The sequence below is a fragment of the Ahaetulla prasina genome, chromosome 11, assembly GCF_028640845.1.
Source record: "Ahaetulla prasina isolate Xishuangbanna chromosome 11, ASM2864084v1, whole genome shotgun sequence".
NCBI classification, from domain to species: Eukaryota; Metazoa; Chordata; class Lepidosauria; order Squamata; family Colubridae; genus Ahaetulla; species Ahaetulla prasina.
In genome coordinates this window covers 28,694,804-28,719,051 of record NC_080549.1, presented here as the reverse complement: position 1 = coordinate 28,719,051, position 24,248 = coordinate 28,694,804, and the positions used below count along the sequence as shown (strand labels likewise).

The 24,248-nt window shown below is 45.1% G+C and overlaps 1 protein-coding gene across 1 annotated transcript in view; it reads right to left on the bottom strand.

The window, feature by feature from the left end:
* MSN (moesin) overlaps positions 1–24,248 on the bottom strand; it is an 89,625-nt gene that overhangs the window by 13,955 nt on the left and 51,422 nt on the right. The window contains exons 2-7 of the mRNA XM_058196683.1: positions 18,471–18,554; positions 6,177–6,272; positions 3,543–3,817; positions 2,746–2,829; positions 2,157–2,303; positions 241–337 (exon numbers count right to left, since the gene is read on the bottom strand). Of these exons, the coding sequence (XP_058052666.1) occupies positions 241–337; positions 2,157–2,303; positions 2,746–2,829; positions 3,543–3,817; positions 6,177–6,272; positions 18,471–18,554 (783 nt within the window). The remainder of the gene's footprint in view (positions 1–240; positions 338–2,156; positions 2,304–2,745; positions 2,830–3,542; positions 3,818–6,176; positions 6,273–18,470; positions 18,555–24,248) is intronic.

Below are 24,248 nucleotides of genomic sequence, written 5' to 3'. Positions count from 1 at the left end.
AAGGTTAGCCATCACTGGCCTGACTGATTGGCTGAGGTAGCCCTGCTATTCTTCCTGCTCATTTCTGGTTGGTGACCACAGTAAAGAAAGTCAAATGCAGAGACAAAAACCTGCTGCCCGGAAGTGGCCCCAAAGGCCCCCAGTCTTCAATTTAAATTGATCTGAACTTTCCACTTCTTTTTAATTAATCTCTGAATAAATTAATACACTAAAACAGTTAAGTTGCAAAGCGTAACTTACTGGGGCTTTCTTGTCAATGGGCTTGATGACAAACTTCTTATCATTGAAGGAAATGTTTCTGATCTCACTCCAGGGGAACCCAATTTTGGGTGTTAGCCTGTGAAAGAGGATTTGTAATTTCAAAAATTAAACCTCAATGAACAATTGCAGCGATCCAAATACCTGTTTTTGTTCACACCCTCCAGACATTTCCCACCAATGAACGTGTCTGGATTCAGAATGTAAGTGGAAATTTCAAATTGACCAAACAATGCAACTGAACAGACCTAGGAAAGAAATGGCAGCTCGAAACAAGGCATCTAATTTCTAAGGTGCCATCCGAGGCATCCAGTCCAAGCCGGGAATCGGGTCCAAAGGACGACCAGAATATAATCTGTATCGGGTGTGTGATGGCATCGTGATATGCATAAAGGTAGTCCACACAACCACAATTAGGACTGAACTTTCTGTTGCTATGCAAGGTAGCTGTTAACTGAACTGCACCCGCTTTTGCCACAGTTGTTAAACAAATCCTGTGGTTGTTACGTGAATCCAGCTTCTCCCGTTGACCTTCCTTACTAGAAGCCAAATGGTGACTGCGTGACCCTGGGATGCTGTAACTCTCACAAACAGTGGCCGAGTGCCCCATATCTGGCCCTTTTGCCATGGGGATCTGTGCAGACTGGCCATAAGTCACTTTTTTCAGCCTTTTCACATTGTTGGTAAACAAACAGTTTTAAGTTAAGGATTCCCTATATTGTCTCTTATCCTCTCTGCAGATGCCTACAAATCCGACCTTGAACCCCAAAAGGGCAGCGATTGCAAGGAAGGGGGAAATGCCCAGTTTAAAATGCCAGGTAAGTCCTGCCTTCCATGCACTCTCACCTCTGTTTTGGTGCAAACTGTGCAGCCACCCCACTCCACAAAGGCCGGAAGACATCCTCATAGTGCATTTACTTCAATGGTGCTTCCTACACTAGGGTAGGGACAGTGGTCAAATCCAAATTTTTTTACTACCGGTTCTGTGGGCATGGCTTGGTGGGCGTGGCAGAGGAAGGATACTGCAAAATCTCCATTCCCACCCCATTCCTGGAGGAAGGATATTGCAAAATCTCCATTCCCACCCCACTCCTGGGAGAAGGATATTGCAAAATCTCCATTCACTCTGGGGCCAGCCAGAGGTGGTATTTGCCAGTTCTCCAAACTACTCAAAATTTCCGCTACCATATATGAAGATACAGACCATACAGAGACAATTCAGGCAGTGAGCTTAGCTACATACAACAGGAAGCAAAAACACCCCAACCCTCTTAGTCAATCTGAGGAAGTTTCTCAATTTTGTTTCAAGGACAATGAGGATGAGAGCGAAATGAATCACAAAATCCCTCTGAGCCTAGGAAGTAATTTAATTTCTGGGAAATAATTATGTTGGGATTAGAAAGCAAGTTACATTTGTTTTTATTGTTTTAATGTTTTTAAACTGTTTTAATTGTTTTATAATTTTAGAATTATAAGATACCAGAGACACTTGGTTAAGTTGGACAGCTATGTGAATTAATTAATTAATTAATTAATATTCCAGTAAAATCTGTCAGTAGATTCATAGAATTGTGTGAGAACTGGAAGCAACTAATGGCAAACCAATGTCAGCACAGAGAGTCACTTTGGCTAAGACAGGGCTAGAGAGAGCCAACAGAACAATGTCAAAACCACTTAAGATGAAAAGGAAAAGAGAATTGCTTGCAATTCTATATTCCCAAGAATGTGGCAGCATCTAGTTGATCAAAGGAGAAGGGGGCTGTCACCATCTGTGGAGACTTTGTCAGATCCAGCTGTGTTCTGCTCTTATAAACCCCTTCCCTCTCTCAATCACTCAGACACACACACACACACCACTGTGCACTCTATCGGAATATTAAGGAGAATAGTTTTGTTACCGGTCATTCTGTTCATAAATGTTGAGTCCAAGAGCATCTACTCCTAACCAGAGTTCTGAGCCTTTCTTGTTCTTAATACTAAAGTAGTTCACACCATACATCTCCAGATCTTGTGCAATTTTTAGGTATTCTAAGATGGCATCTTCTCTGAAAGGACCAAGAAAACAAAACATATGTTAACGTTAAAAGCTACATTTTGGTGACGCATTCTCAAAAGCATCCTCTTTTTGCAACAGTTGGTAATGCATCCAAGAGAGGGCACTGCCCATTTAATTGGAGCATTGTGACTTTTAGAGCATCTGGTCGTCTGCTTTAGAGTAACCACCAGCTAGCTCAGTCAGCACATGGAGACACAGACACTTTATCAATCTTCCCATCTGTCTTAAGGGTAGATGGGTGACCAAAGGCTCAGATAAATGAAAGTCGTGGCCAAAGCACCAACCTTTTTTACATGCATGATGCACTGTTAGACGCAATTATACCTTGCAGATGCTCCTGCAAGCAAATACCTCACAAGGGGACTTGTACAAGTCATAAATAATGCTCTCTTTTGAACCACAAAAGCACCTTCTGTTCTTGCCAGCCATACCTGAGCATCCCCCGATGTTCCTCATGCCACACCTGGATTCTTTCTTCCCACTGATCCTTGTTAAGTTTATGCTGTTCCAAAACTCTACAAGGCAAAGAGATGGAAGACATATTAGGATATATGGACAGCTCTGCAAAAACAAATTCTTCAGCCATATGAAGTTCAACCATGAAAAGAACCTCCAAGGTTTACACATAGTGGAAGAGAGGCAACATGAACGTGGGCTGCAGATCACACTGCAATCGCTTATGGTCTTGAATCTCCAAAGCTTAAATTTCTTTCTGGGTGCTTTTAAAAATCGCCTCTCTTGGGTCTTTGCTTCCCAAGGGTTTCTCCTTCTCACACTGTTTTCCAATTTTTCAGAATGTCTCTTTCCTAGCTCTTAAAGCAACAGTAGTTTGGAATCTAAGTATTATTTCACTAAGGAAAAGAAATAAATGAAAAACACACACCAAAGGCATTTCGGCTGCATTCACACACTTTGCTCAGCACAACTTTATTTGTGTCTTAACGTCAGATGGCTATTCACATAATTCTGGTTTATTCAGCAAACCACAGCTGAGCGCAATGTGTGCCCCAACCAACCTCAAAAAAAAGAGTGTGAGGCTCATCCATTGTGGAACAACATCCAAACTGTACAGCAGGAAAATGGCATATAAAGCTCGTAATAAAATATATAGCTATGCATTTAAAAAACGTTGTCCATGGGGTCGCAATGGGTCGGACACGACTTCACAACTAACAACAACAACATGCATTTAAAGGGGGAACCGCAACTTTGACAGATTTCACTCTACCTTTGAGGAAGCAGTTTGTCAGTCGTCAGATAGCCGGGCTTATGAACCTCCTTATTGAAGTCCCCATATTTGGACTGGACCGCGTAAGAAGCCAGGAGAACGGCCGTCTCCGGGGGACAGTAGATGTCATCGTTCAAGATGGCCTCCTTGACTTGAAGGAAGAAGAGGCGCTGCGTGATGTCTTGGATCAGCTCCTCCGCAACATCCTCCGGGTAGAATTTGGCCCGGAATTTGAAAAGCAGCGGGCTCTCTTTGCGCACGTCCTGAGCTGTAACCTGCAGCACATTGTGGCAAAATCAGGATGAGGAAACGTATCCAGAAGCGTCACAACTCAGAACTCTAGGGACAAATACTAAGTCAGGAGGTCTGTGGAGATCTCAGTCATCCAGATCATGGCTCTCCCAAGGGCGCTTTTTCAAAAGGCAACTGGACTTCCTTGGTTTTCCCTTGAAGACATTTTGCTTCTCACCCAAGAAGCTTCTTCAGTTCTGACTGAATGGTGGAGAATGGGAGGTAGTCATCTGGAATATAAGGACTCTAAATCCTTCCATTCTCCAACATTCAGTCAGAATTGAAGAAGCTTCTTAGGCGAGAAGCAAAATGTCTTCAAGGAAAAACCAAGAAAGTCCAGTAGCCTTTCGAAAAAGTGCCCTTGGGGTTACTAAGCTAGTAGCCCCTCTAAATCCATTACCCATGACCCCAGCCACGTGGCCCAGGGAGTGCCTGCCCTAAATCCAAGGACAGTTTGTTAATCTATTCCACTGGCTTGACTAGCCTAGTATTTCTAGCTCAGCCTCTGCCCACCATTGTAGCTTTCCAGCTTCCAGAATTCTGGAATGGCGATGGCAGAAAATATTGGGTGCTGAATGTCCTGCACCTTCTGGGTGCTCAGGTGGACAAAGCAGTAGGCCAGCAATGCCACCTGCAACCTAGCAGCCTGCTAGATGGAAGGAAAGCTGGGAGGGTGCTCCAGATTCAGAGGTGGGGCTGCAGCCTGTCTCAGAGAATGACAAGGCCATTGCCTGTGACTCTCATTCAACGAAGACTGACAGGGGCCCAACCCCACAAAGGCAAACCTGTTTCATTACCCCAATACCTGGATGAATCTGTCTATCTAGACCCGTTCCAGTCTGGCTTCCGGCCCGGATACAGTACGGAGACGGCTTTGGTCGCGTTGGTGGATGATCTCTGGAGGGCCAGGGACAGGGGTTATTCCTCTGCCCTGGTCCTATTAGATCTCTCAGCGGCTTTTGATACCATCGACCATGGTATCCTGCTGCACCGGTTAGGGAGTTTGGGAGTGGGAGGCACCGTTTATCGGTGGTTCTCCTATCTCTCTGACCGGTCGCAGACGGTGTTGGCAGGGGGGCAGAGATGGACCACGAGGCCCCTCACATGTGGGGTGCCGCAGGGGCCGATTCTCTCGCCTCTCCTGTTCAACATCTATATGAAGCCGCTGGGTGAGATCATCAATGGCTTCGGGGTGAGGTACCAACTGTACGCTGACGACACGCAGCTGTACTTTTCCATCCCAGGCCATCCCAATGAAGCTATCGAAGTGCTGTCCGGGAAGCTGTACGGGTCTGGATGGGGAGAAACAGGCTCAAACTCAATCCCTCCAAGACGGAGTGGCTGTGGATGCCGGCACCCCGGTACAGTCAGCTGCAGCCGCGGCTGACTGTTGGGGGCGAATCACTGGCCCCAGTGGAAAGGGTGCGCAACTTGGGCGTCCTCCTGGATGGGCGGTTGTCTTTCGAAGATCATTTGACGACCGTCGCCAGGAGAGTTTTTTACCAAGTTCACCTGGTTTGCCAGTGGCGCCCCTTCCTTGACCGGGATGCCTTATGCACGATCACTCATGCTCTGGTTACCTCTCGCTTGGATTACTGCAATGCTCTCTACATGGGGCTCCCCTTGAAGAGCACCCGGAGGCTCCAGTTAGTTCAGAATGCAGCTGCGCAGGTGATAGTGGGAGCCGCACGTGGCTCCCATGTAACATCACTCCTGCGCAGACTGCACTGGCTACCTGTGGTCTTTCAGGTGCACTTCAAGGTTTTGGTGACTACCTTTAAAGCGCTCCATGGCTTAGGGCCAGGGTACTTACGGGATCACCTGCTGTTACCGAATGCCTCCCACCGACCTGTACGCTCGCACAGAGAGGGACTCCTTAGGGTGCCGTCCGCCAAGCAATGTCGGCTGGCGGCCCCCAGAAGTAGGGCCTTCTCTGTGGGGGCTCCCACCCTTTGGAACGAACTTCCCCCTGGATTTCGTCAATTGCTGGACCTTTGGATTTTCCGCCGCGAGCTGAAGACCTATTTGTTTATTCGCGCAGGACTGACATAGGATTTTAATAGTTTTAATGTTTTAATATTTCATAATTTTATGGGGTTTTATTATTTTAATGTTTTAATTCGGCCATTTGTGTAATAAGTTTTTTAATTCATTGTTTTATGTGTATATTGTTGTCGTTTTTATCTTGGCTGTAAACCGCCCTGAGTCCCTCGGGAGAAGGGCGGTATAAAAATTCAATAAATAATAATAATAAAATAATAATAATCCCTGCCCAAGAAAGTAAACTCCCTTTTTAGGGGGGAGGGGCAGAAGCAGAAAATAAAATGAGAGGCACCTCCATACCTTTTTATTTAATTTCAACCATGTAGAGAAGCCCTTGGTGTCCTGGTACTGGAGTCCAAAGAACCAAACTTCTCGCAGGCCAATCGTTTTCACCACCTGTTCATGAAAACCAGAAATCAACGCATGAGCAAGAGGAAGGGGCTTACGGCTCACTGCACCCCAGAAGGAGAAGGACCACCAAACACCTTCAAAGGTCCATTGTAGGACAGCTCCAAGAGGGCCAAATGGCAGGCATGGCTGCATGCCAGCATCAGTGGGTGACTCCCTTCCTTCCGGGTTTTTGGCACAGAACAAGCTCTGCCCTAAATACCCTCTAAGAGAAACTGAGATTCAGCTGGGAAGCGGCCACCTGCCATAAGGGAGCTGTCCTCTTTCCCCCGACAGGGGCCAAGAGGGAAGTGGCGATGGCTCCTCCCAGCATCCCCCAGGCAGCCGTTGGCTGGGGGTGGGTGGGTTAGGGTTAGGGTGAAATGCGCAGAGAAGCTCTGCCCGCAGAAGGTTTCCACACAGCTCTCCCCAGACCAGCTGCTAAGTAGAGATTCTCAACAGCTATGACTGCAAGAAGAGGCTTTTTCTAGGAAAAAGAAAGAATTATTTGGGGAAAATTGGTAGGGAAAAATACAGGACATTCAACAAAGAATGACAAATATTCAGTTAGAGTTGGAAAAAAAAAATACCAACTATTTCCACAACTACGTAGCTCTCATTTCTCTACTCAAATGCTGAATGTTCCTTACAAGTCCTAGCATATTTTTTCTTTTTTAGATGCTGGATCCATTTTGAGATGCTTCTCTTAGCTGAAATCCTGTCCCTCAGAATAAAACTTGAAAGCAGCATGGCCACTTGTGGCTCCTTCTGCCTTTGATGGTCCTGGGTGACGAAGAGTCTCCGCTTCGTCCAAGGGGAAGAACATTTCCACATGCAACACACACACACACACACACAGACACACACACACACACACACGTATGCACACACCACTGTGCTAGGCTCCACTTGGGGAGCCTGTGCTGCTGCAAACCAGCCACTCCTCCGGCCAACTTCTCTCCGCCAGGCAACTCCACTGGGCTTTGCACAGTGTGGCCTCATCAGCCTTGCACGGAAGGGAGAAAAGATGCATAGGTGAGGGTGAAGGTCAAAAAAGTCCAGATGGCAGAACAATCATAAAAAGGAGCGTGCAGTTGCAGGAATTATCTTGATTTATTTGACCCCCAATTCAGTTTGAAATGTATGAAGAGTCATTAATATCCTACTGGCATTTTCTCGCTTTTCCAAAAGAAGGCGTCAGGGCGTAGCTCATGCAAAGCCACAGGCAGCTGTGGCCACCAAGTAGCCTGCATTCCATGTGAGAATAGAGAGGCTGTTCAAAATTTTGTTTGTCCTGTAAGGTATGGGACAATATTATTTTAAAAAATGGGACTTCAGTAGGCAGCACATAATGAAATCATGATTGCTGAGTCTTGTTTTGAGATGGTGCCTTTGAGGTGCTTGACTACAGCTCCCAAAATCCATGAACACCAATGTCCTACCTCATGGAATTTGGATTCCAAAACATCTGGACAATACAAGACAGCCTAACCTGGGAAGAGATAGTACTGCCCTACATTGCACTGGTTCCAGTGCTGGTCCCCACGATACGAGAAATACCTTATGAAAAATATACCTTATAAAAAAAAAACACCTTATGCCACCAGACTTGAAATCCTGGATTTAGAAAATTTAGAACTCTGCCGCCTTCGGCATGACCTGAGTATAACTCATAAAATCATCTGCTACAATGTCCTTCCTATCGAAGACTACTTCAGTTTCAATCGCAATAATACACGAGGACACAATAGATTTAAGCTTAATGTGAACCGCTCCAATCTTGACTGTAGAAAATATGACTTCAGCAACAGAGTTGTTAATGCCTGGAAGACACTACCTGACTCTGTGGTCTCTTCCCAAAATCCCCAAAGCTTTAACCAAAAACTACTATTGACCTCACCCCATTCCTAAGAGGTCTGTAAGGGGCGTGCATAAGAGCACCAGCGTGCCTACCGTTCCTGTCCTAATGTTCCCTTTGATTGTATCCAATTTGTATGGTTATTTCATGCTTATACTTATATATACTGTTGTATTTGACAAATAAATAAAAATAAAAAAAAGAAAGATGCCGAAGAACCAGAAGGAAAGCAGAGAAGACCCCACCGAGCTAGTAAGGTGCTAGAAGGCTGGATTTTTGAAGTGCAGTTGAAATAACTGGGTCTGTTTAGCCTAAAGGAGAAGGAGAGCCATGGTAGTCATTTTCCAATACTTGAAGGGCTGACCCAGAGAAGGGGGAGTCCATCTATTCTCCCTATGCTGGAGGGTAGGGTAGGAACCAGTGGCTGCAAGTTATACAGTGAGAGAGCCAAGCTTGACTAAGTTTTAGTTGTGGGTGCTCCATCACTGGAGATTTTCAAGAAAAAACTGGACAACTATTTGTCCAGAATGGGATAAGAATTCCTCCACCAGGCAAGGGAGTTAGACTCAAAGACCCCAAGATCCCTTCAACCCGAGAGTTCTATGAATGGACAAGCCTTGGATACCGAAGAGAGATTTGTTCTTACATTCTGCTGTGCAAATTTCATACATTCTTGCTGTCTAATGTGCGGTCAAGTCCTAAACTTTACTAGATTACAGGGGGCTAGATTCCCACGTTAAAGGCAACACAAAGTGCTGACCAAAATGACAATGGTTTACATTTTTTCTACTGGTGCCAAAGGAAAAAAATAACAAAAGGAAAGACAATAGAGAACTCTCTATCATCAAGAACTGCTAAAAGAACACTGTAATATAAGTCAATTCATACCTTAAAACATGATCAAGGCACATTTTGAAAGCAATAAAATAACTATTTAGAAATTAGAATAGTTATTCTTCACTCTTTACACTGTTTTTACACTGTTGTTCTTAAGACAGAAATATTTTTTAAAAAACCATTGCAAAAGACAATACAGCAACTTGGCACCATCTAGATGCTTTCCTGAGCAATGGACAAATGCTTCCATTCACCAACCAACCGCCAGGCATATTAGATGGGACATTGAAAGAGACACTCAGATGGCATGGAAGGAGGTAGCTCACCATCTATTCACACAAAGAAGGTATCTCGGCAACGGCTGCCAAAGGCAATCCAGAGACCAGATGAGGAGCCAGCCAGCAGAAGCAGGACATGGCTTTTCCCAGGCTCAGGAATTGGTAGCTCAAGAACAGCAGAAGAACTGAATCTCCTGCCCAGGAACCCTCCAAGCTACTGCTGGAAGGTAGAATGGGATGACTCGTTGCCATTAGCTCAGTGTGGCCTTCTTGTCACCGCCAAGTCCCCTCTGCCAACTCAGTGCCATTTCCTCGCAGGACATGTCAACACCAGAAATTCACTGTGGGGATAACTCTCGTGGGTGCCCGGTGGAGAGCTGGATGAGAGTGGGCTGCCCCGCACATCACCCTCCCCCCCCACTTTTGACAGCCTTCTTGCTCGCCCACCTGCTTGCTTGCCCAGCTCTCCATTCGGCCATGGGGGAAAGACAGGGGCCCAAGTGTGGAAGACAGACAATTAGAGGTGTTAATTGTGCTGAAGTTTTCTCTGGCAAATCAGGTAATATACATGCACTGATCTGGGACTCTGCTGTGAGATTTGCATCTCCTTCCCTCCTCCTCCTCCTCCTCCCTATTTGCAAGGATGTTCATTTGGGCAGCTTGAAGGGGGCAGAGGTCAACAAAGATGAAAGCTGTAGGATTCCCAGTGAGCTTTGGAGAAAAGACCCTCTTCTGGTTTGGCCACATTCTTGTCCACCTTTGAATATCCTATTCGATCAGGGCTCTTGGAACAACAGACCCTGCTTGCCGCCTGGGAAAAGGGAGGAATGTCCAGGAATGTTTAGAATTCACAACTGGGAAAAGGGAAAAAAGAAGAGATGGTACCTATGACATTTCTGAAGGCACCTATTGTCTCCTTTATTTGAACTGACAAGACTGGCAGCTGTAAAGCTTCATATATACAGCCTCGCCTCTAGTGTGTCCATTCCACTGGCAAGCCCTGGTGAGTTAATATCTTTGAAGAAGAAATAGCCTTTTGTGCCAACCATCATGCATCAGCACATTGAAAGGATTACAAGATCCAATCCAACATTTGAAATACGTTGTCAATATCACCTCCAATGCAAAAGAACTCGAGTGATAAAGAGGAGTGTGGTGGGATTATTATTATTATTATTGCAAGAAAACTGCTAAAAAGATGCACCGCTATCTTTAAAAGAGTCATTTCAATGGTTAGCCAGCCTTGCACAAAAAGCATTAAAACTTACCTTAATGTTTATACTAACTGCAGAGTTAAAAGCTGGGCCATGGCAAGACTTGGCATTGGAAGGGGATGAGAACAGTCAGCCAAGCTGTTTTTATTTCTCAACAGGGCAGGCTGGGCAAGCTGGAACATTCAGTTGGGCAAAAAATAAAAAAATAGGGAGCAATTACTTTGATTTCCCATTGTGGCCAGGCTAAACGGGTTATTTCCTTTGCAAATCAACTTCCTCCTCTTGCAATTGTCCAGAGACAGTTGTTGAATTCCAGAGCTGCGTTAGAGAAAGAGCAGATTAGATGCTTTATCTACAGCCTGGTCCCTTCCTCGGAAGACACACCCTCCGCCTGAGGCCAGGCAGCCCTGCCGTCCAATCTCAGCCGGGCTCTGGAGGCAACCTGGCACTTCACAAGAGAGGTCCACAGGGGGGAACAGCCAAGGTATTCCTGGTCCAGATCTCTCCCTTGTGGGAAACTGACATATATGGGAAATGTTCCACGGTTTGAACAATGCTCCACACCAGTATTTCTCAACGTGGCCTGCTTTAAGATGTCCGGATTTCAAGCCTGATGGCTGGGGAATCTGGGGAGCTGACGTCACCCATCTTCAAACTGTCACGGTTGAGAAATATTGCTCCATGCACTTTAGCATCATCTGGGCCAACTCAGAGAGGTGCCCCAGGTTAGGCGCTGGATCCCAAGAGTTCCAAGGGTTCCAAGCAGGCGCCTCACCATCTCCAGCATCACGGCCTCAACAGACATTTCCAACATGGCTCCCTTGGATAACATGCAGGTGGCTATTTTCCAATGAAGTTCACGAGGGCTCTTTCTTTCCAGGTTAAGGCTGGTGTAGGAGCCAAATGAGTGGTTTTTGGAGTCAGCCAAATTTTCCTTGGTAGTTCTGGGTATTCTTTTTCTTCAGTTGCATGTAGTGTTGGGATGGGGGGTGGGGGGGGGTGGACTGATCACGCAGCTCAGCTGTGATCGTCAGAGCCCTTTTTTTACCTTTTAAAAGCATTTTTTACAACCTATTCCTACCATTCGGGCGGGAAAAGTGAGTGAGCCAGAAAGAAGTGGCAAGCGGGCGACCAGGCCATTTCTATGGGTGGGCATAGGCGGGGGGGGTGGGGGGGCGGGGGTGGGGGCAGGGATTTTTGCTACCGGTTCTCCGAACCACCTGCTGCCATCACTATCGGATCAGCCGATCCAGTCCAAACTGGGAGCATTTCACCCCTGCCTTGGACTGCAAGGCGATCAAACCGGTTAGTCCTAGAGGAGATCATCCCTGACTGCTCTTTATTTATTTTTGAAAAAAAAATAATTTTTATTTCTCATAAATATGTCTTAAATTTACAGCCTCTTATCCATTGTTAATCATATATATTCTCTTTTAACTTTCATATTACTTTATTCTTCATCCTAAAAAAATTATGTATATTCGGGGTTACTCTTCTACCATTCCTTCTCTCGTATTTTACAACAATCCTACTTCTCCTTCTCCTCCCTTTCCCTTCCCTCCCTTCTTCTGTCCTCTTCTACTTTCTTCTCTCCTCTTCTCTTTCTCCTTCCTTTCCCCCACTCCTCCATTCTTCCTCCCTTTCTAACCTTCTCTCTACTCTTATTTCCCCTCCCTTTCTTCCTCTCCTTTTCCCTTTCTTCTGTTCCTCTCTCTCCTTCCTCTCTTCTCCCCTCCCATCTAACCTTCTACTCCTCTTTCCATGCTCTCTCCTTTGTTGTATTTATTTTCAATTCAATATTTTCCAAAATGGTATCCGAACAACCCTGATTTTTTGCTACATAGGACATGGCTGCCCCTCTGGAAGTTATCTAATGGAACAGAAATCTAATTTGATTAATTCACTGCATTTACAAAAATTATGGAATTGGAATGAATCTAAGCTCCTTAACCGTGTTTCTTCAGTCCTGCTGACCCAGCTGCCCTCTTGCAGAATTAAGCTACTCAGCTACTCAGGTCTCAGCTCACTCCAGACCTACTTTTGTGGCTCCATCAGAGTTAGGATTTAGTCACTCAGAAGGAGGTTATCTTGCAGGTAAGTTTAATGATGCAGTATATACAAAACACAGGTAGATATGGTGCACAGGTATCCTCAACTTTATGCAATTATGGTCATAAGTCAAGATGATTGTTAAGAGGATCATCATGTGACCGTATCTGATTTTTAGCACTTTCTTTGCACTGCTTTTTACAAAATGTAGGAATCATTAAGTGAACCGGCTCACTGAGATGTAAACCTGGTTTCTGGCAGAAACGTCATAAAACTCAACCACAGGATCCAGGACGCTGCTGATGGCTGTAAACCTGGTTTGGGTTTGCCCAAAATGTAATCATGTCATGACAGGGGTGGGGGGGGGCATGTCAGAACTTCAATCCAGGTTATAAGTACCTTTTGGGCGGGTCTATAGACGATCTGTCGATGGTTACTAAGTGATCAGTCATAAATCGAGGACTACCTATGTGTTGTGACCCAGGTTCCTGGACCCAGACTCCTGGACTCGGATGATTCAGAAAATGAGGGAGAAGACCTGGCAAGCCCTGCTTCTCTTGAGCCCTCTCCCTCCCTGGCACCCACTCAAAGGGAGGGGCCGGCAAGGCCTGATTCTCCCGGGCCTTCTTCTGATTTGGCAACGCCCCAAGAACAGTTTTGGAGGGACGCAAGATTACGAAGGCTTGATCGGCGTGCGCAGCAGCGGAAGAGTTGGGACAAAGCCAAGTCATAATTGTCATGCAGTGACATCTGCAGAGACTATAAATAGGAGGCGGGACTTCCTGGTTTTTTGTCTTGGACAAAGTAATGAGTTGGCGCGAGCTAATGAATTGGCGCGAGCTAACTGTTTTAATGGAGGGGAGAATATATTCGTGAGTAATTCTGGCCTTATCTATAATTTCCTCGTTATCTCCAGAAACTTGGCAGGCCCGTGGGTAGACGTGGCCAGGACATCTATTTATGTAAATAAAAGGAAAAAAGGAAGGCCTCTGACGGACTCTTTGCTGGGAGTATTGGGGGAAGGGAAACAGAACACTATGTAGACACAGAAACCGCACAGACACACACCTATTACACTAACTTGGGTTCTTGCAGTGACACCAGTTACAAGCCATCAAGCTAATGACACAAGTGGGTGACATCTCTGCACAAATGACCTCCTGCTGCCGTGTTCTCCTCCCTCTCCCCTCCTCTCCCCAGGTGCGTCTGCAGCCAAGAAGAAGAAGAAGAAGAAGCATGGAAGCCAAAGCAGCAAAACCTCCTCCAAAGCAAGCTGGCCTCAGGGCCCAGAAGGCAGGCTTGCAAAAGCAAACTGTTCAAGGGACTGTCAGAGAGAATCCAGGATCTCCGGAGACCTTTTCAGCCAGTGGAGTTTTGTTTTTAACAGCTGAAGTCCCAATTCATCTTTCAGTCACTTTTTAGCAGATACTTGCTAAAGACTCTTGGATCCAATGGCACAGTTGATGACTCTGACAAGCCCATTGATTATTCTATAGAGGATTAGGAAAGTTTGACCAAGTTCATATTCATGTTTATACTTCTGGCTCTCCATGAATGCTACACAGGGGTAAAATAGGCAGGTTTTTGGTCCAGTATGTTGTGAAAACCCCAGCATTGCCTTGATCTAAGTTGTGAGCTACTCCTTTACATTAGATCATTCATTCATTCATTCATTCAATCAATCAATCAGTCAATCAATCAATCAACTTCTATAGCTGCCCAACTTGGTCAGGGATTCTGGGTGGCTTACAAGTCAAAAAATATATTACAGTCAAAATACTAATAACATTTTAAAACAATAGAAACAAAAGAAACATCCAAAATAAATATACATAGCAGCCCAGATGCTTGGCAATATAGCCAGGAAATGGGGTTCTTAATGCATTCCAGGGCCCTGGCTCAGCAACATAGCCAGGTATATATTTATTTGGGTAAAACATACTGACCGAGTCCTGCCATTGTGTTTTATTAACATGGATTTATGACAAAATTATGGCATTCTAGTCCAAGTTCAATACCTGGATCTCTGACCAATGAGCATCAAGCCTCTGTTTGGAGACTTCTAGCAAGGAGAACTCACCAATTAACAGGGCAGCCACCTCACTGGCTGACAGCACTTCAGGCTGTTGTCTAGCCTGAGCCTCCTTCCCCCAACTGTAACCCATCGGCCCTGATCCTCCCCTCAGAGCAGTGCTGGGTTCTAAATTTTTTTACTACCGGTTCTGTGGGTATGGCTAGGTGGGTGTGGTCAACTTGACGTCACTCACGCACTCAGTCACATGACACACACTCCACCAAACCATGCCCACTGAAACGTGGCCCAAAAAAATTGGCACTTTTTGACACTTTTTTTTTTTTTTGGATACTCTGGCCCCATATCCAGGTCAGGACAAGGTGGGGTGGCGGTGGTTGTCTCAGCTTTCCCTCCGTTGCCTTTCCTGGCCGAAAAGCACCCCTTCTCGCCTATGATTGCAGCCGGAGCACCCCACTCCTGCTGGCGCGCTGAGCCAGGCCGACTGGGTCCCGTCCGCGAGATGAGTGTGCAAGGCTTACCTCTGGACCTCGGGGGCAGCTTCACCGAGAATGCGCCCAAGTCTACAGTGAAGAGGATGACCCTATTTCTGCAGCCCACCATCCATGGCTTTTTGGCCTGGAAGTGCAATGGAGGGAAAGCACAAAGCAGCTTCCTTCTCCCCGGCTGACCAGAGAACTTTTTTGGCGTTGTTGTTGCTGAACTCCTGGAGAGCCACGCTCATGCTATAGCCCACATGAGCATGGAGTCAGCCGGGGCTGAGGTGGGCAGGCCAGGGGCGATGGCAACAGCAGAGTCCAGCATTCTGGGAGGTCAAGGTTAGCATGCTCCCAGCCGTGCCCTACGCAGCCTCCGCCAGCTCAGGGCAGCAGACTCAGCTGCAGCTCAGATGACCTGAGGAACTGCAGGGAGCCTCTTGCATGTTGCACCCCCACCCTCCCAGCCTTCGCCCCCACCTCTGTGCTGTTTTCGGGTGCCCAGCTTACTGGGCTGCCCCTGCTCCTGTCGCGGCTCCAACAGCGGTGGCTTTGGGAGACCCTAGCGCCACAGAGGTGCAGGCGAAGGCTGGGAGGAGGGGGTGTAACACACAGGAGGCTCCCTGCAGTTCCTCGGCTTGTCTGGGTTGCAGCTGAGCCCGCTTCCCTGAGCCAGCAGACGGAGGCACCCCTCCCCAGCCAGATCTTTCCAGATTTGACTTAGAGGAAAGCGCAGCTCATGGCTGCTACATTTCGCTGTGCTGCACTAGCGAAGGGGAAGAAACAGCCAGTGGAGAGCACACAGAGCTGCTCCAGTCCACGTGTTCTCCAGGTCAGCGGCTGTTTCTCTCCTTCATTGCTCTTTATGGGAAAGCGTTTGGCGCAGCACAGCGAAATTTAGCAGCCATGAGCCCTGCTTTCCTCTAGGCGCTGTGGGTGGCAGAGGGAAACAGGAGCTTCTCTCTGCACAGAGCTTTTGGGATGAGACTTGGAGGAAAGTGCAACTCATGGCTGCTACATTTCAGTGTGCTGCGCCAAACGCTTTCCCATAAAGAGCAACGAAGGAGAGAAACAGCCGCTGATCTGGAGAACATGTGGACTGGAGCAGCTCAACATGCTCTCCACTGGTTTTTTCTTCCCCTTCGCTATTGCAGCACAGCGAAATATAGCAACCATGAGCTGCACTTTCCTCTAAGTCAAATCCGGAAAGATCTGGCTGGGGAAGGGTGCCTCCGTCTGCCGGCTCAAGGCAGCCGGCTCAGTTGCAGCCCAGACAAACCGAGGAACTGCAGGGAGTCTCCGCCGCATTTTCAGGCGCCCAGCTTACCGGGCTGCCCTAGTCCCTGTCGCGGCTCCAATGGCGGTGGGTTCAGGAGATGCTGGCGGCACGGAGGCACGGGCAAAGGCTGGGAGTGGGGGTGCAATACACAGGGGGCCGAGTCCACTCAGTTCGCCTGATCCACCAGGCATCCTGGACCGGGATGCCTTATGCATGGTCACTCATGCTCTCGTGACCTCTCGCCTGGACTACTGCAATGCTCTCTACATGGGGCTCCCCTTGAAGAGCACCCGGAGACTTCAGCTAGTTCAGAATGCGGCTGCGCGGGTTATTGAGGGAGCGGTTCGGAGCTCCCACGTAACACCTATCCTGCGCAGACTGCACTGGCTACCTGTTGTTTTCCGGGTGCGCTTCAAGGTATTGGTTACCACCTTTAGAGCGCTCCATGGCTTAGGACCGGGCTACGGACCAGGCCGACTGGGTCCCGTCCGCGAGATGAGTGTGCAAGGCTTAGCCATCTACGGGACCGTCTACTGCCGACCTCTATCTCCCATCGTCCGGTGCGTTCCCACAGAGAGGGACTCCTCAGGGTGCCGTCAGCCAAACAGTGTCGACTGGCGGCCCCCAGGGGGAGGGCCTTCTCTGTGGGGGCTCCGACCCTGTGGAACGAACTTCCCCTCGGACTTCGACTACTACCTGACCTTAGGACCTTTCGCCGCGAACTTAAAACCTATTTATTTCGTATGGCTGGACTAGCTTGATTTTTATCTTTAGATTTTAATTGTATTTGATGGGTTTATAAATTTTTGTTATTTTATGGGGGTGTAAGTTATTTTAATACTTGGGCTAATTTAAATCAGTTTTTTAAGGGTTGTTTTAACTATTGTGTATATTTGTATTTTATCTGCGTGTTCACCGCCCTGAGTCCTTCGGGAGAAGGGCGGTATACAAATTAAAATATTCATTCATTCATTCAGTTCACCTCCCCATACTTGTTTACCTATCCCAGAGAGCTCGGGCTACGCCTCCCTCTGACCTGGCCACCTTCCTCATCAGCGTTACTCCTGAGTGAACTCTTCCGTCCTCAGCTGCCGCTTCTTTGCAACACCCGAGGACCTCTTCCACTTGGAGCTCCAAGCTGTGAGGACGGGGGTGGGGGGCAGCTGCAACACCGGCAGCTTCAGGGAGGCTCCTTTCCTCTGTGGTTCATTTTCTTTTTCCTCATCTAGGCGGCTACGCCGACTTTGTCCTTAAAGGCTTTTGGTCTTTCTCAGGCATGGAGAAAAGCGACCCTGTGAAGGGACCGAGCCTGCTGCAGAACTTGGAAGCTGAGAGGCTTCTTTTCCACCCAGCCACAGACGCAGGGTGCCAAAAAGACCTCCGGTCACTGCTGCCAACTTTGCGCATACGCAGCTTTCTTCTCACCAGCTGAAGGACTTCTCGGCGCCCTGCAGCCAGGTAGCCAAGAGGCTTCTTTGCCAGCCAGCAGCTTTCCAGCTCCGGTCAGCTTACCATCTGATGGACGCATCGGGTGGGCGAGTAAGCAGCGACCGGGGGACCGGTTTGGGGGCGTGGCCAGGCTGCCATTACTACCGGTTCAGAGAACCAGTCCCTAGTTACTACCTATTCGGTAGAACCGGGCTGAACTGGTAGGAACCCACCTCTGCCTCAAAGGCAACAGAGAATAAGTTCACATCTTCCTCTACATGACAATGCTTCCCATGTTTGAAGACTGCTCCTATCTCTTTCCTCTTAGCCTTTTCTCCTGTAGGCTAAACATACTCAGAACCTCTAACCACACAATTTGGTTTCTGGAGCCTCCATCATTTTGGCAGTTCTTCCCTGCAATTTCTGCTCACTGGTTCTGATTCTATCCTCTTGACTGACAGAGAACAAATTTATTCCCTTTTCTGCATGAGAAATCTTCAGAGAGAGTTAAAGAATGCTTTTGCATCTCTCCTCGGTCATTCTTCTCTAATCCTCCACACTGTTCCTCACAGGACTTTATTTCCAGATTCATCATCTTAGAAGCCTTAGAAACCTCTGGATTCATTCAATTTGTTGTTCTTTGTGAACTGTGGTAGTGCCAGAACTCAACACAGAGCCCTCGAGGGGATCTGACCAGGGCAGATTTGAGGAGGACAATCCAACATTACACAGTTGATTCCTGGCCAGCCACCTTACCTGATCAAAGAGCTGCTTCCCCGTTGTATTGGGCTGAATGGCAAATTCCAACTCAGCATCCATGGTGGTCACTCGTACGCTAATCTGGAATTAGAAGGAGAAAATAATGAAAAATCCAGCACACCACACAAAACACAATCTTAGCTACAAGACAACCCCTTAACTAAAAATGGCAGCACCACTATTAGGAATGTAGTTCAGGGTGACAACCAGGCAATTGGGATCCAGACGTTCTCCAGGAGGCAGGCTGAGAACTTCACACAACTGGGCACAGACAATGTTTCCAAGATGTTTTTCACATCTCTCAAAGGGCAAGAAGTCATCTGGATAAGCCTTCCATTCTGATTAAGGGGGCGGGGAGGGTTTGGGTTGAAAAATAGGGGGAACCAATAGCATCACAGTTACTAGGAAGTCATATCCACCCCCAGGTTACAAAAAAGATTCTGATGCCTTAGAGGGAAGAGATTTCGAAAGAGTGGAACAGCCTGAAGGATAAAGGAAGAGGCAGCCATCAACAGTGAAAAATAATAACACGCCCTATATAAGCCCTTCCAGGGACAGATTTCAACTGCCATAGGTCCCAATCCACAAGCCAAACAATGGGAGGATTATGGGAGGGACTCAAAGTCTAAGACATGGGGGGGGGGAATGCAGCCCATTAACCATTTATTGGGTTGCATTTAAGCTTTTAATGGGCAAATACAAAGGCTTCTTTGGAGTTCCAAAACCTTATCCATCTCCTTTTCTTTTCAACTTCTCTCCAAAAAAATCAAGCCACAGATTATTTCCAATGCAATTTCCACAGGACAGCTTGCCCAAAGGTCTTTTTGTGTTTGTACAGAATTCAAATTGTGCAATGAAAAATTTAAAGCAATATAAAGACATACACTGTAGTCCGAAAGATCCTGCAGAGTTTCATTCAAAAGGTGCAATTGTGTATTTTGGAATCAACATTGCAAAAGGTCCTCCTTAGAAACACTGTTTTGGGACTTCCGGGTGGCTCCACCTCTTCGCTGAGCCCTAATTAAAGGGGCTCCGCACTGAACATCGTAAAGCCAGGAAAAGCCGGCTTTAATCTTTTTCCCTGGATGAAAGGGGAAGATAAGAGCAGCAGGAAATGTTGGTAGACCTCCCCAGAGGCTTTGTTTTAATTAAGCAGAGCTTCGAAGGGTCGACGGGTCCCATAAATATTCCTGCCATAAGCTCCGACTTCAGTGCGCTCCTGCAAAAGCAGGAAAAGAAGAAAGTGTCCATCTCTGCTAATTGTCTTATCTTTATGGATCTCTTTAAGCAGGCGGAATGAGTGCCAGCGGACAATTATTGGATTGCAAGTATTTTTGATTTCCTGACTTCTACCTTCTAAAAAAGAGAAAAAAAATTTTCCTTTGTTTTAATTGACTCTTAAAGATGGCGCCTGAACGGGAGTGAAAGTGACGAATGGAATTTCAAACAGTCTGTGCAACTAAGAAGATAAGAAATGTTATGTGTGGATTTTAATGAAGTGAACTGAGCTCTCCTATACTTAAAGGGGAAAAGAGAAGTTTCTAGACTTATATTTTGTGAATTTTAAAACTGAAATGGCTACTAAACCACCTAAGACTGGGGGCAGAAGGGGTTCTGAACCAGCTTTAGAAGATCTGATTAAAGAGCAAGGGAAAGTGTCTGAAGAAAGGTTTAAGGAGATTATGGATAATAATGAGAAAATAAGAGAAAAAATAAAAGAGAATAATAAAAAAATAAGAGAAGATATCTTGATGGCTTTTCAAGGTTTGGCAAAAAGACTGGAGGAAGTGGAGGAGGAGGTGCAAGAAATTGTTCAGTCAAATCAACAAATAGAAAATAGAATGGGGGGAATGCAAATCAAATTGGATAAAAATGAAGATCAAGTGGTGGTGATGCAGTATAGAATGATGGAAAAAGACAAAAACAACGTACTATAGAAAAAATAGAATATAAAGGTAAAGAGAGATATCAACAGGATAAAATTAAAAAAGCTTTTTTAGAATATTATACAAATTTATATCTTAAAGATAATATATTGAATAGGGATATTGATAATTATTTGAAGGAATATAAGGTTAAAAATTTAACTTTAGAACAAACGGATGAACTGAATCGGCCTATAACTTCGGAAGAAATTATTTTGGTAATTAAACAATTAAAAATGGGGAAAACTCCTGGTACGGATGGGCTCACAGTTAGTTATTATAGGAATTTACAGGATGAGATGTTAGGTCCACTTAAGGAATTATTTAATCAGATACAACTAGGAGAATTCCCCTCATGGAGAACCTCTTTTATTTCATTGATACCAAAGAGGAACAGGATTGTTCTAAACCTGGGAATTATAGGCCAATCTCACTTTTAAATAATGATTATAAGATTTTGTTAAAATAATAGCTAATAGATTAATGTTGATTCTGCAGCGAAGAATTCATAATGATCAATCTGGATTTATAAAAGGGAGACAGATGAGGAATAATGTTAGGCAGATTGTTAATTTATTGGAGTACTTAGAAAAGAAAATTTTTATTCCAGCAGCATTTATTTTCTCGATGCAGAGAAAGCTTTTGATCGATTGCATTGGGATTTTTATTTAAATTAATAGAAAAGATGCAATTTGGAGATGGTTTTTAAGAATAATTAGGCAATTTATGGAGAGCAAACAGCACAGATTTTAACCAATGGTAGCCTAACAGAACCTTTTAAGATAGCGAAAGGAACAAGACAGGGATGTCCTTTATCACCATTATTGTTTATTTTAACTCTAGAACCATTATTGGATAAAATTCGAGAAGTAAAGGAGACAGAGGAATTAGAGTTAGACAGTATGAATATAAGTTAAGAGCTTTTGCAGATGACTTGGTGATTACTTTAACAAACCCTATAAATTCTAGTAAATCTTTGTTGGAAATAATTGATCAATATGGGAATGTCTCAGGGTTTAAGGTAAATCAGAAAAGACAAAAGTGATAATAAAAATATGGCCAGACAACAGAAAGAAAAACTAGAGGAAGTAACAGGATTTGAAATTGTAAAGAAGGTTAAGTACTTAGGGTTTATATTACGTCGTCAAATGTGAAATTGTATAAGAATAACTATGAGGTTTTATGGCAAAAGTTCAGAAGGAGTTGATTGTTTGGAAAAATTGCAATTATCTTTGTTGGGAGAATTGCTGCTATTAAAATGAATGTTTTACCTAGATTTTATTCCTCTTTCAGATGATACCAATAATTAAGAAAGATAAGAATCTTGAGGAATGGCAGAAGGAATTAACAAATTTATATGGGAAGGTAAAAAGCTAGGGTTAAAATGAAAATAATTCAAGATTCTCGGAAAGGGAGGTTTAAAATGCCTAATTTTAAATTATATTATGAAGCAGCTGCTCTCTCTGCAATAAGTGATTGGTTTAATTTAACAGAGGACAGAATTTTGAATATAGAAGGTTATGATTTGCTATATGGATGGCATGCATATTTAATTTATGACAAAAAAGTGGATAAGGCCTTTAAAAATCATGTGCTAAGAAATGCCCTTCTGCGTGTTTGGAAAAAATACTCTTATAAATTAAATTATAAGGTTCCTATATGGGCAAGTCCTAGACATACAGTAGAAAATATAAACATAGAACAGAATCAGGAAATGATTACATATAAAGATCTTTTGTATACTGAAAGAGGTAATTTGCAGTTAAAATCTCTGCAAGTATTAAGAGAGGAAGGGAAAAATTATACTTGGTTTCAATATGAGCAACTACGTGCTAGATGGAAGGGAGATCAGAAAATTGGTATAGAGCAGAACGAGGGAAATTTGGTAAAGCAAATTAGAAATCAGTCTCAGGAGCATATAAAGAGATTGTATAATGTGTTACTTGAAATAGATTCTGAAAGGGACTTGGTAAAGGACTGTATGATAAAGTGGGCACAAAATTTTCAGGAGCCAATATTATTGGAAACGTGGGAAAAATTTGGGTTAGAAATGTTAAATTCACGCAGGCACAGAATCTGAGGAAAATTTTATAAAATGTTTTATAGATGGCATCTAGATCCTAAAAATTATCGTGTATGTATCCAGAAATGCAAGCAAAATGTTGGAGATGTAATTGTGATGACGCTACATATTTTCACATTTGGTGGACTTGTAAGGACATAAAGGCCTTTTGGATAAAAATTTGGTGGATTTTACAAAATGTTCTGAAAAGAAGATAAAGTTCCTGCCGCAATTTTTCTTGTTGGGAATTATTACGGATTGTACAGTAATTGAGACTAAATTGATTTTAAATCTAATAACTGCAGCAAGATTACTAATAGGACAATATTGGAAGAAAAAGAAGTACCAACAATAGAAGAATGGATATTGAAAGTTGCCAATTTGGCTGAGATGGCGAAGATATCAGCCTTTTGAAAGACAATACGCAAGAAAGATACTTAAAGGAATGGAAAAATGGATTGACTATATTCAACGTAGATATCAGACTAAGAGTTATCAGACTGTTTTGAATGATTATGATGTATTATTTTGATTGCTTTTGGGGAAGTTAGGAATTGATGATTGTAGGGGTATAATTAAGTTGGGATGAAAATTTTTAGCATATGTTTGTTTTATTTTAACTATACCTTGTGCTCGTTCCGGGAAGTCGGGGAGGGGGAGGGAGGAGGGAGGAGGGGGGGAAAGGGGGAAAAAAAAATTTTGTAAAACTTTTTGAATAAAAAAAAAAAAAAAGAAACACTGTTTTGGTCTATTATTATAATAACAACCTAAATAGTCATGAAATGGAGCCTACCTAAACTTCCTTCTCCCTGCTAAGACAGAGATTTATCCCCACCACTCTATGGTTCTATTCCAATGAAAATGAACAGCAGAAAAGACACTCTGAGTCAGCTGCCCCTCAGCCATTTCTGAGCCTCCTCACCCCCACCTCTTTGGAATGCAACCCCAACACATCTGGTGGGGGCTCAGAAAGACGTCCTAAACACCAAGCCGACCCTTCTATCAGGCTTCTCTGACAATGCTATTTCAGAATGCCCGCCCAAGGCACGTTCTCTCCCTGCAGGATGCAACCTTTTGTGGGGTTGAGAGGGACACTGAGAATGTGTCGGAATTCGCTCTACTGAACTTTTGCTTCCCAGATATTATTTCTCACATTTGGGGCTTTCCTATCAAAAGCTCAAGGGGGCAGAAGGAGCTTTACCTCTTCGATTTTTCCCTATAACCACCACCCGGAGATGCCAAGGTGCCCAGAGTGTGTGCCTGGAAATAGGGCAGGACTGAAGGCTGTGTTGTTTCCCCTTCATACACTGCAGCTGATGTATAGGTGTGCATGCACAGGGATATGCATGTGCAAATCATATCAGTGCAAGCCCAAAACTGGTAAGTACCAAGAAGCTGCGGCCCATTGGGAGCCCAGCAATACCAGTGTGCATACATGAGTTTGTGTATGGGAGTGGGGGGCGCTTCCCTGGGATGAAAGCAGAGAGAATCACCTGCCCCCTTGCAAAAGAGCTGAGCCAAAAGAGCGGCCTGAGCTCCCACACTGAGACCAAGCAATGTGGAGGGAACAAAGGGAAGAGACGGGGTGCTGTCCTGTCTTCTTCACCAGCAACCCTGACATTCAAGAGAAAAACTTGTCGTTAGATTCTTGCTGAGTGTTTCATCTACAGTATCTGGTAAAGTTAAATGCAGCCTCTAGTGGCACCTGCCTATCTTCTCCGAGCAGACCCCCAAGAGCACAGCAGACCCAAAGGCCCCCGCAGTTGCCACGGTGCCAATGCACATGAG